The sequence below is a fragment of the Acipenser ruthenus genome, chromosome 1, assembly GCF_902713425.1.
Source record: "Acipenser ruthenus chromosome 1, fAciRut3.2 maternal haplotype, whole genome shotgun sequence".
Lineage (NCBI taxonomy): Eukaryota > Metazoa > Chordata > Actinopteri > Acipenseriformes > Acipenseridae > Acipenser > Acipenser ruthenus.
Window position 1 is genome coordinate 17,644,780 of NC_081189.1, and position 12,059 is coordinate 17,656,838.

At 38.5% G+C, this 12,059-nt stretch overlaps 1 protein-coding gene across 3 annotated transcripts in view; it reads right to left on the reverse strand.

The window, feature by feature from the left end:
- Positions 1-1,227: 1,227 nt before the first annotated feature.
- LOC117425788 (mitogen-activated protein kinase kinase kinase 1) overlaps positions 1,228-12,059 on the reverse strand; it is a 46,279-nt gene continuing 35,447 nt past the window's right edge. For all 3 annotated transcript variants that reach the window (XM_034924256.2, XM_034924255.2, XM_034043099.3), the window contains exons 13-20: positions 11,693-11,885; positions 9,792-11,067; positions 8,870-9,022; positions 7,282-7,444; positions 6,369-6,500; positions 5,881-6,023; positions 4,245-4,376; positions 1,228-4,127 (exon numbers count right to left, since the gene is read on the reverse strand). In XM_034924256.2, coding sequence (XP_034780147.2) covers positions 3,978-4,127; positions 4,245-4,376; positions 5,881-6,023; positions 6,369-6,500; positions 7,282-7,444; positions 8,870-9,022; positions 9,792-11,067; positions 11,693-11,885 — 2,342 coding nt within the window. In that variant the 3' untranslated portion in view covers positions 1,228-3,977. The remainder of the gene's footprint in view (positions 4,128-4,244; positions 4,377-5,880; positions 6,024-6,368; positions 6,501-7,281; positions 7,445-8,869; positions 9,023-9,791; positions 11,068-11,692; positions 11,886-12,059) is intronic.

The window sequence follows — 12,059 nt, forward strand, 5'->3', positions numbered from 1 at the left end:
GGTCAGAAACTAAAACAGAAGTGGGACAGAGAGGAACAGGAACAGAGGTCAGAAACTAAAACAGAAGTGGGACAGAGAGGAACAGGAACAGAGGTGAGAAACAAACAGAAGTGGGACAGTGAGGAACAGGAACAGAGGTGAGAAACAAACAGAAATGGGACAGAGATGAACAGGAACAGAGGTCAGAAACTAAAACAGAAGTGGGACAGAGAGGAACAGGAACAGAGGTCAGAAACTAAAACAGAAGTGGGACAGAGAGGAACAGGAACAGAGGTGAGAAACAAACAGAAGTGGGACAGTGAGGAACAGGAACAGAGGTGAGAAACAAACAGAAGTGGGACAGAGAGGAACAGGAACAGAGGTGAGAAACAAACAGAAGTGGGACAGAGAGGAACAGGAACAGAGGTCAGAAACTAAAACAGAAGTGGGACAGAGAGGAACAGGAACAGAGGTGAGAAACAAAAACAGAAGTGGGACAGAGAGGAACAGGAACAGAGGTGAGAAACAAACAGAAGTGGGACAGTGAGGAACAGGAACAGAGGTGAGAAACAAACAGAAGTGGGACAGAGAGGAACAGGAACAGAGGTCAGAAACAAACAGAAGTGGGACAGTGAGGAACAGGAACAGAGGTTAGAAACAAACAGAAGTGGGACAGAGAGGAACAGGAACAGAGGTGAGAAACAAACAGAAGTGGGACAGAGAGGAACAGGAACAGAGGTGAGAAACAAACAGAAGTGGGACAGAGAGGAACAGGAACAGAGGTGAGAAACAAACAGAAGTGAGCAGAGAGGAACAGGAACAGAGGTGAGAAACAAACAGAAGTGGGACAGAGAGGAACAGGAACAGAGGTCAGAAACTAAAACAGAAGTGAGCAGAGAAACAGGAGGTTACATGTAAATATAAGATGTATAATTGGGGTGGTTCTGTTTAGTTTCCCCAACCTTTAAAATAAATAAATAAATAAAATAAAACAAACTTGGACGTAACTAAACACACCTCTCTCTCTCTGAATTAATATTGAATATGAAAATATAAATACATTGTACATTTAAACCTGTATAGCCATGAAACATCATATGTATAATTTATATTTGACATGTGTATTTCTTGACTAATAGTTACATTTAAGAACAATTCACATTTAACAACTGGATAATGTTTAAACATGAATCTATTAATACCCCTAATATACAATGCTGTTAGAACAGTGTAAAAGAAAAGCCAAAATGTTTGTTCAAAATCTTTTATTTATTTACTATAAAGACAAACACCAAAATAATTCCAAATTATGCTATAAAATGCTTCAAAAAGGGGTAAAAACTTTAATAATTAAAATATCTTGATATATTTAAAAATTACAAAGAATACATTTAGCCATTTTTTTTTCTTAACCCAGAGTTTTCAATAACAATTTGCTTGCACAGTAAGGTGCTAATAGAAGTTAGCCCTTAAGCCCTGGAAGTATTAAGAATTACAGTCACATAGCATATATATATATATATATATATATATATATATATATATATATATATATATATATATATATATATATATATATATAATATATATATAGTGAAAGTGAACTTTGGTAGAGGAAAATCTGAGACACCTGAGGTAGTAGAAACTGGAATAAACAGCAGTAGACGTTATTTACAAATAAAAAGTACCACCAGGTAACATAAGAACAACACAAAAATAATTACACATTACAATCTCAGTCCAGCTCTGATCCAAAGAATAAGATTACATCACATCCATATTAAAAAAATAAAATAGAAAATACACCACAATTACCAGCAAGCTGAAAAATACTAACAAACTCCAAGAGTATCAGGAGAAGCCACAGGCTTTTAACATTACAGATACAGAGATTGATGAAGTAATACTGATTAGCTGAGGTTCATCAGTTTTAAGAATCTGCCAGAATTTGTTTTGTTTTCAGTATATAAAATGGCAAGAGTGTATACTTTAAAGCTTACACAAAATAAAAACTTGGAAAATAAAATACAAATAAAAAAAAATAAAATAAAATAAAAAAAAATACAACCACCACCTTTCAAGAATCTTGAAAAAGTAGTACAAAAAAAGTACAGGAGTCAAGTACAATAAATTTAGCTACCAAACTTCACATTGATTTACTCTTTAGCTCTTCAAGCTTTGTCAAGCTTGTACTCCGCATAAAGAAATATATATTTGCATAAAAACTTTCAATTGTTTATAAAGAAGTACTTGTGACTATTTTTTGTTTTATTTTTTTAAAATCATAAATTACATATTATTGCCGTCTCTCTTCTCAGCACAGAGCGGTTCGAAACACAAAGCTGATGATTTCACACACTCGTGTTATTTGTGTTTCTGAACACTTAACACAGTTCAAGCATCATTTTAGAGCATTTCATTTTCTCAACGGATTACAATTAGAACATCACCACTTGAAGAGCTAAAGCTGAAATGATTACATGAACTAGGTACATGCTCTAAACCCTAACAGCCTGCCATAAAGCTGAATAAAATCAACGTATTGACATCTATTAGTAGTATAAAAGTCTGCCATTTTCCTTTGATACTGCAGCCGGCAATTAACAGAAATAGAAAGAAAAACAAAACAAAAAAAACACTGTATCTGCTATATGATAAACTAACATTGAAAAGTGGCTTGCGTTAAATACCAAAATAAGTATAACCTTTGTACAAAGACAAAATCTAATTCTTATATCCTGGTAGCATTCAGAACCTATTGTGAATAGCTGTACAGAGGATTTAAAATAAAATAATTAAAATACTGTATATTCTCTATCGAAGTGATCAGCCTGGCAAATACAGTACAGCAGAAAAGGAAAACGCCAGAAACATATGACCAGCAGGAAGAGCATCAAATCTGGTTCTTTCAAGAAATGTAACAAGACTAATTTTAAAGACTTGTGAACTAACAATGCCATCAAAATATGTATTAACTCAACAAGGCTCAAATGTAACAGTGACATTTTAATAAAAACAGCAGGGTGATCACCATGGCTTTTGGAACCCTAAAACAAGAACCCATCATTTTATTTTAAGAAAGGTCTCACAAGTTCAAAGGTATCTTTGACATTAACAGGTTTATAATAATACTCAAAAGCATTTATTTTTAATTGTAAAAAAATACACCTTTCAAGACTGCAAAATGACAATTCTTTCATTGCAGCTCCATAAGCTTTCACATTCGGCACCAATTTGCTTGCGCCTATTTCGTATTTTTATTTATGTATTTATTTTTAGAAAATCACCTTTTCCTGAACAATGTTAAATGTAAGAGTCTTATCTTTCAAACGACAAAACCAGATTAAATGGTCCGACAGTAAAATGCACAAACCAGCTGCAACATTATGCACTGCAGCTAAAACATGTGGTTTACACAAAACCACTGATCAAAAAAATAAAAAAACACACAACACTTTCTGATGGTGTTTACTGAAGTAGCAGAATTATTAAAACCATTGACAATGACTTACTCTAACCCGTTTAACAAAATAAAATTGTTAAAAACTAAAATTCAGAGAGCAGTAATATACTCTCAATGTGAAACACATGAATTCTGTGACATCTAGCTGTGGGTTCAAAACATGACGCATTTTGAGCCCCCCAGCTGCTAATATTGCCAAAAGAGTGCACCAACAGGAAAATGTTCATCGCTGAACTGCCCTAACACTCTATGATTGCTTTTTTCATTAAAAAAAAAACAAAAAACAAAGAGAGAAGATGCTCTTATGGTCACTAAAGGCCAATCTTTCTCAAGGCACAATTTAGAAGTTAAACTTGTGACTAACTTGCATATTGTGGTAAGGTACAGCTCTGTATGCGTCAGTCACAGCAGCCTTTTAGAGACCTCATTTTCAGGGTTTGTCTTAAGGCTGCTACAGCATCGCTGTTCTGTGAATTCGTTTTCCTGTGTTCAGTAGTATCTTTCACGACTAGCTTCCACTCTTGTGGTACTGCCTCTACCATGCTGTACGGATGATCGGGTGTTTGAGGAGCTCTCGCGCCGGAGGCCTGTCCAGTGGCTGAAGTTCCAGACATCGCAGAACCACGTCTCTAAGACCTGGAGACAGGTGGGCTGGGATTGTAGGAGCACTCGTGGCGCTTGCAATCTGAGGTTTAAAAGAAAAAGAAAAATCCATCAGACTCCAAAACACAGAGTTCCAAAACAAAAATTGCAAAAATGTATAAAATAGAACCCGAAATATAGAAAACAGGTGGTGACATACCTTAAATATCAGTGCAAGGTGATTGGAGTGCTTCTCTGCATTCCACGGTGGCTTAGCACAGGACATCTCTATAATAGCACAGCCCACACTCCACACATCACAGCTCCTGCCATACTGCAGGCCTCTCAGAACCTGACACAAAGATTGCAATGTCAGACAAGCAAGGCACTCCAAGCACTTAGCTGTTATTTTGCTCTTATTGTATTACTCTTGCTCTTATTGTATTACTTGTATTGTAACGCTTGAAATGTTTTTGCCTACGATTGTAAGTCGCCCTGGATAAGGGTGTCTGCTAAGAAATAAATAATAATAATAATAATAACACGTTTCAAAAGAGACACTTAAACTGGGCCCTTCTTAAAAAAATTGGATTTTTTTAGCATTGTACCCCGCTGTATTATTATTATTTAGTTTATTTAGCAGATGCCTTTATCCAAGGCACAGAGACTACAGTGTGTGAACTATGCATCAGCTGCAGAGTCACTTATAACAACGTCTCACCCGAAAGACGGAGCACAAGGAGGTTAAGTGACTTGCTCAGGGTCACACGAGTCAGTGAGTTACAAGCCCTTTTCTTTAACCACTGGACCACACAGCCTCCTATATTGTGCAGAATTTAACACTACTACTTTCGTCTTATTACGTTTTTAGGTTTAGAAGCATAACTTGTATTAAGGCTATTATCTTCACTGGTCAGTGAAACATCATTATTATTCATATTTAAAATGTCAGAAAACTTTACCATGATTTGATTATAATAATGCCTAATAAAAGCTACAGTAATACAGTGCTTTATCATCTTATTCATGCCTCTGCTAAATGTAATAGTTAGTTTTAGTTTGAAATAACCTATTTACAGTTTTCAAAACATTTTAGGTAAGTGAAGGAATCTTTTTTGTACAGCCTCTAGCGGTGTAATAGTCATTGGCAGAAATCAGTTTTTTTATGATTGAAGCCCAATAGAAAAGTACAAAGGGATATTTTTGTGTTTTTACACTGAATTAAAATCAGTGCTAATGATAAAGGATACATATAATTAACTGTAGTATTCTTGAAGAACCAGATAACTTATTTCTCTCCTAATTAAACATGTTTTGGACTACAATCATAACAAGGGATTAGGAGCCCATTCATTGTTGGGGCCTCAAAGCGATTTCTAGTGTCTTTTGTTCAGAGTTACTGAGAACTCTAAATCCACTTCAGCCGGTTCTTAACCAGACAACTAGGAATGCTTTACATACCATTGGCTGAATTTCTCTAATCTTTTTTTGAGCTATAAACTTGTAAACAGCATCAGACAAAATATAACTGGTTTATTACCATGCTGCATGTAAGCAAGACACACAATCCTACAGTGCATGCCTTTTCTAAAAGTTGAAATGCTCAGTACTGGAATGATGGATTTCCATACTGTCAGCATGCAGTTGCCTTCTTTTTTCTATTTTACTTTGAGTAACTCCAAGGACCTGTCTTTATAAAGCAGTCCTACTTGATCAGCAATTAAGCTTCAGATGACAAAAATACTGAAACACAGAGTACTAGAAGGGTGTTTGCTTAACACAGCAATGTGTGCTTGCAAATGTTATAGTATTATAAAAGTAGTATGGAATGCACACACACACACACACAGTCTTACCTCTGGCGCCATAAACGCGATGGTTCCCAGAAGCTGTCCCTGAAACTCACCAGCACCGGTGCCTTTTGATGCCAACCTGGCAGCAGCTCCAAAGTCCGCTATTCTTAGTCTCTGCCCTGTGCTGTCAATTAGCAGATTGGCACCTACAATAAAACACAACAAAAAGTGCTGGTGGTTACCAAAGAGGCAACAGCAGGGGAGGAAAATCCATTTCCCTAGTTACTACCCTCCATATTCCCCCAAACACCACACACACATTCCAGCGAGATCCCCCCACCTTTTCCCTGACAACTGCAGGGAAGCATGCACTCCTAAACGCTGCAAGCATGTCATTAGATATGGCTTGTACTCAGTTCAAGGCTTCAGGGCCGAAGGGTCACCGCGAGACCAAGACCTCGCTGGGCTCTGGCAGCAGCACAATGCACCGCTATTCTCTGTAGGAAACACTCCTGCTCCATCAATTTGCCTTCTGAACTAGCCTTTCGCACCTTTGATGTCTCGATGGATAATCTGGTTCTCATGGAGATAAGAGAGGCCACGCAGCAGCTGCTCTGTGTAGTTTATGATAACCGCTTCCTTGAAGGCTCCATACTTGTTCAGTAAATGAGAAACTGATCCACCTGAAAGAAAAGAAAGGAAAGAAAGTAATCCTTCACTTTTAATGAGCCGTTTCTTGAGCCACGCTGCTCCTCAGATGCCGTTTCTCCAAGAGCCAAGCTGTAACTTCCTACAGCTGTCAGTGTTACATTTTGACTTTACCCATTAAAAACACAGAATGGATTAAAAGACATAGGTGTTTTTTTTATTAAATAACAAAGCAAAAGTTAAAGTAAGGCACATGCCAATATTAACAGAATAAATAAAACAACCTAGGTTACTGTTATTCAGCATTTTATAAAGTACTATTATGATTTTGTTTAAGAGCAGTACATACTTCCTACTACAGCATTTTCTATTTGTTTCTCTGAGATTTCTATGCTTGCAAGGCATGACTAAAGACCACAGATTCCAGCTACAGCATGTGTAATCAGAGGTAAAGCACTGTTTTGTACATAGTTCAACAGCCTTCATGCAGCTTTTTAAAGGTGTCTAGTCCAATAGGAGAGCCATTTAATATATTTGGTTTTAAAAAAAAATCTGCTTCAAAAGCCTTCATTTTTACCAACATATTTCCCATAACATAAAACAGACTTGTTTTTAATAATGTCCAATAAACTCCAATTTCAAAGGGATTTAGCAGGCAGTAATTAAAGTGCAGCTGCTAGTTTTCAAAGAGCTGTGTGGATACAATGATCTGGTGTACTTTATATATCACCAATTAGGTAAGCTTTAACTATTTCGTTACCCAACACTATCCTGCAGAGCCTGCACGCTTTGTTCTGTAATGCTGTGTCGACTCACCTGCCATCCACTCCACAAAGAGATTATAATTGTTCTTTTCACACGTTGCCCCCAACATTCGAATGATGTTAGGGTGGTTCAGATGGCCCATCATCCTGATCTCTTCTCTTAAAGCTTCTACCACCTCTTCCTGCTCAGAAGAGGTGTTCCTCACATAGGTAACCTGAGTCGAGAATCAGAAGACATCTTTCTATGCATTGAAGTTATGATTACAGTATGCATTATAGGAATGCATTGACTTATTAACAGTCCAATTTAAAGCTGCAGTGCCCCATACTCATATTCAAGTTTCTATTGAAGTATGAATCCTGGCTAAATGTTCACTTGATTTGTTCCCTGTAGTTTAGCCTATAGTGTACTTGTTTGTAAACTAGACATTTTTAGCTTTCCAATTAATTCCGATTCAACAGGCACAGGCACTTTTCTCCCTCCTCAAAGCCAATTTGCCACAAGCAGGAAGTTAACACATCTAGAATCTCAGGGAAGCCAAAGAGAAATATACATAAATGAAAAAAGGTGCTACTTTTGTTAAGCGGTTAAAATACTACTGGAAATACATACAGATCTCACATTCAGCAAAATGAGGTGAGAACATATCAAAATACTGAGCAAAATCAGATCAGAAACTACTGTATGTCACATCAAGTACATTTTTGAATGGACCAATAAAGTGTTTGTAGCTAACAAAAAAAAATAAAAAAAATAAAATCAGACCTGTTGGACACTTCAATTTAATTATTTAGGTATGAAATGTGCAGTTTTGAAATAATTCATTTTAAAAGTATGAAATCTGGTACTACACTAGGTTCTCATCGATTCTCTTTATAGGTCATGTCTTAACAGTGTGTTCAGGTTCAGCAGTTTACTGGCTGCAACGCATTTCAATAGGGAATCTGCTGGTTGGTTAATGACTGGGAAGAAGGCTTGAGGCGGTGGAGACATTAAAATCTCCAAATGAAATGACCAAGGAAGTGCAAGACTACCTGAAAGTAGGCTTGCAAACAGGTTTTGTTAACCTTGTGTTGTACCAGAGCTCACATTTCAAATTCATACACTATTGCTATATGTGTTTTCCTTTCAAACCGAGACCAGTATAGAGAATGGAAATGCTTGCCAGGCAAGATTTCTAGTATTATTCTGCTAGCTACAACCACATTATGAAGGAACTAGATTTGTTTGAATATCTGAAACACAACCTCAGTTATGTTCCGAAAAGAAATATAGAAAATTGCATGCGTGTGTACGGTATTTCAAGCTGTACAGCGTTGCTTTATGAAATACAGTAGTTAGAGGAGGAGTATCTTAAATGTATGCAAAGATCTCAATGACCTACTGGTTTTCATCTTTGATTTTAATACTTGCTCTGTCTCAGACCTCTTTCTACCATAATATACATAGCAGTGTTAACTTGGTGTCTGGGATCGGAGGTTACTCTGTGTGCTTTGGAGGCTGGTATGAAAAACAGTTGGAATACATGATAATATTAAAATACAATTTTTATATTTCTGGTCTTCTCAATAAATTGATGTTGAATACCTAGTGCTCTTATTGTGTGAAAACAATTGAAGAAAATGAAATCAGGGATTACCTGTTTGACAGCCATTAATGTCCCTGTCCCCACATCTTGAGCCTGGTAACAGGATGAAAAAGCTCCAAGACCTATCTGTTGTCCTTTGAGCCATTCTGCACCCTCTCTGTAAGGGTGTTTTGCTTTGGTATGTCCAGGCAAAGTTTCTGGGGTCTGAACATTTCAAAGAAATAAACAGTTAATAATGTTCTCCATAGCTTGGTTATTGAACAATTATATCATTACATACATAGGTAATTTCTTCTTTTTCAACAACAGCCTTTACTTGCTATTATAATATACCAAACATTGAAAGTCTTTCTTGCAGGAATAGATTGGAACATGTACTCTACCAGTGATACTAATGGAAACTACTTGCATTCCGTTAAATCCCTAGAGACTTCTGAATGTAGGCGAGTGAGTCCTGGGAGACTTCAAGGATATCAGAGCATGGGAAAATATCCAAAAGTTATTATGATATGAAAATATCCTACAGCGTAGTGCAATATAGTGAACAACTGTTAAATAGAAGAAAAAAAAAACTAACATTGAAACTGAAGACATTTCTTCAGAAAGAAACTGACTTGGACTCAGACCAAGTATTCTAGGAATTTATCCATGGTCTCTAAAAAATGTGTGTTCTTCTCAATCTGGTTCTGTAGGTTATTAAATGTTCCGTGGTATACAATCAGGCAAACAAAAAAAGGGAACTTGAGTTCCAAGATACACAGATAATTTAGCGTCGTTAAAAATCCTAATAGGCTGCTAAAAAACACTTATGATTGTCCTCTGGACTACTTTTAATATTGTACAGTGTATAATCCCCACTTCAATATACCCACTTCAATAAAGTTGCCCATGCAACACATTTACAGAATGCTAAGAAAAACCCAGTCGCTGTCATAATATACAGATCAATAGTAATCCCAAAAGTAGCACTTACATCCATCTGAATAATAATGACATCCTCTCCTTTGTCCACCTGAAGTTGAGGGATAGTTGGCAGTGCATCCTGGGATGCAGACATTGCCAGGACCACAGCCAGTGCTTCCTCCTCCTCAGCCTCCATCTTCTCTTTGCACTGCTGGTGCTGCTTCATGTCATCGCTGTACGAGTCATTGCTCTCGGTCCTCTCAGGGGACAGCACTGCCACTTCGGACTTGAAGGTGACCGTGCTGTCACTGGCGGGCAGGGAGGCTTCCAGCAGGTCCTCCATGCTGGAGTTTAGCTCCGCTGAGGTATCCAGACGATGGTACTTCTCCTCCACCGGTGTGAAGACTGTGTCCTCGCTGGGAATCAACACGGTGTTGCTGCTAGAACTACTCTCACAGTGCGAAAGGTCTTTCAGGTCAAGCTTCATGTTGCTTTTCTTCGCTTCGTAAAGCTGCTTCCCGCTGTCACTCGGAGATGGCCGTGAGGGTTTTGGTCTGTGGATCTGGCTGCAAGGCAGAGGCCTCGCCTGGGTGAAAACGGGAGACAGTTTCTCAGGCTCTCTGCTTCCGGGGGAGCACTTTTGAACCTGGAGGGAGAACTTACGTTGGGTGCTTGGGGAGGCAGATGCCAGCTTGCTGGGGACAAAACCCTGAGGTCTAACCTTGGCATTCTCAGTTACAGGCAGATTTGGGGGGTTAGAAGAAGGAGAAGGCAAAGTTGGGAATGAAGTTGGGGAACGATTTGATGAGGGGGAGTTCAGACACTGACTTCGCGGCCTGCTCTTTGCCTGAACGGGAGCCTTTGGCTGTTCAGCAGAAGTGCTTGGCACTGGAAGTCCAACAGAAATGCCAGCTAACCTTTCTGCAATGTCCTCTGGACTGGCACCAGCTTTAATATTGCCAAGAGCCCTTGCTATTCTTCCAGGTAACTGGACAGTGTGGACAGGCGTATTATTTTCTGTGACGCTTGGCGAGTTCTGCGGGGCTGAAGGCTCTACAAATTCATCATGTCGTCCAGCTGCGGCGTGCACATCCTCCATGCCCAACTGAATGGCTTCAATAATGTCCATCTCTTCCGCGATGGCCATGAGACGGCGCCGCATGCGTGTGTAATGCGTAGAGCTGGTCACACTCAACATGTCCAAGAGCTTCACAAACACATGGGGCACCCTCGCAACCATCCTAGCAGCACTCAGGAAGACTCTCCTGGACAGCTTGCCAACCATGGAGTGGGAGTTGTCTATGGACTGAAGTGCAAAGCTCAAAAGAGATAACAGCTTCTGATATCTGTAAAAAAAAGGAACCAAACAAACCAACATCAATGACTGTAAAAAACAAACAAAAAAAAAAAAACACATTTAATAAATTATACATTTGAACCACACTGATGTAACACCACTGGCCCCCACTTTATCTCCCATCCTCCACGCAAATTGCCGCCTGTGTCTCTCCACATATACCAATCAAAAGAAGCTGTTCCCTGACCTTCAAACAGAGGCAGCAACTCTGCATTGGTGAGAGCACCTTGTCCTAGGTGTGGCGGCTCATGGAAGGCAATACAATGTTGTTGTAAAGTTGTATTAATTCTACTGCTGAATAAATTTGATGCGTTTATGCATAACCAGCGTTGTTATGTGCAAGTCTGCACGTTTTCAAAGTGCACTGTTCAAGGGTTATTAAAACATTTCTATAATGCACGTAAATGAATTTGTGGCTTACAGAAATGATTACTGCACAAGCAAATAATTCTATTTCATGTGTATTAAACATTAATAGGTAACATTTCCTAAAAATACAGATAGAGGCCCAGTTCAAATCAATCACGAGGGGATACAGAACAGATTCTTTGCAAGAGATTTGCTTTGTTTGTTTATATAAGTTAAGGAAAGTCTGAACTGTAGAAAAACAGTACCTTTCTGCAACAGCTTCTGACTTCTGGCAATCCCCACTGGAAACAATATGCGGGTAAAACTCAGCAGGAAATTCCAGTAAGAGCCTATCAATGAGGCAAAGACGGCCCAGCAAACACTGCCAGTTGCTGGCTTCCGTCCGAGTGCCGAGAATACAATTTAAGACATAGTCCACACCTTCAATACCAATGGACCCTGCAAAGACACAAGAAATAGTTAACCTAGATAGATAGATATAGATAGCTAGATAGGAGACAAATATTTCTAAGAGGGCATGAGTACCTCTTACTGTACACTTCATTTATAAATTATGCAAACGGGTTAGTCCTCTGGAGATACAAACAAGCAAACCAGGCTTCAATATTTAGG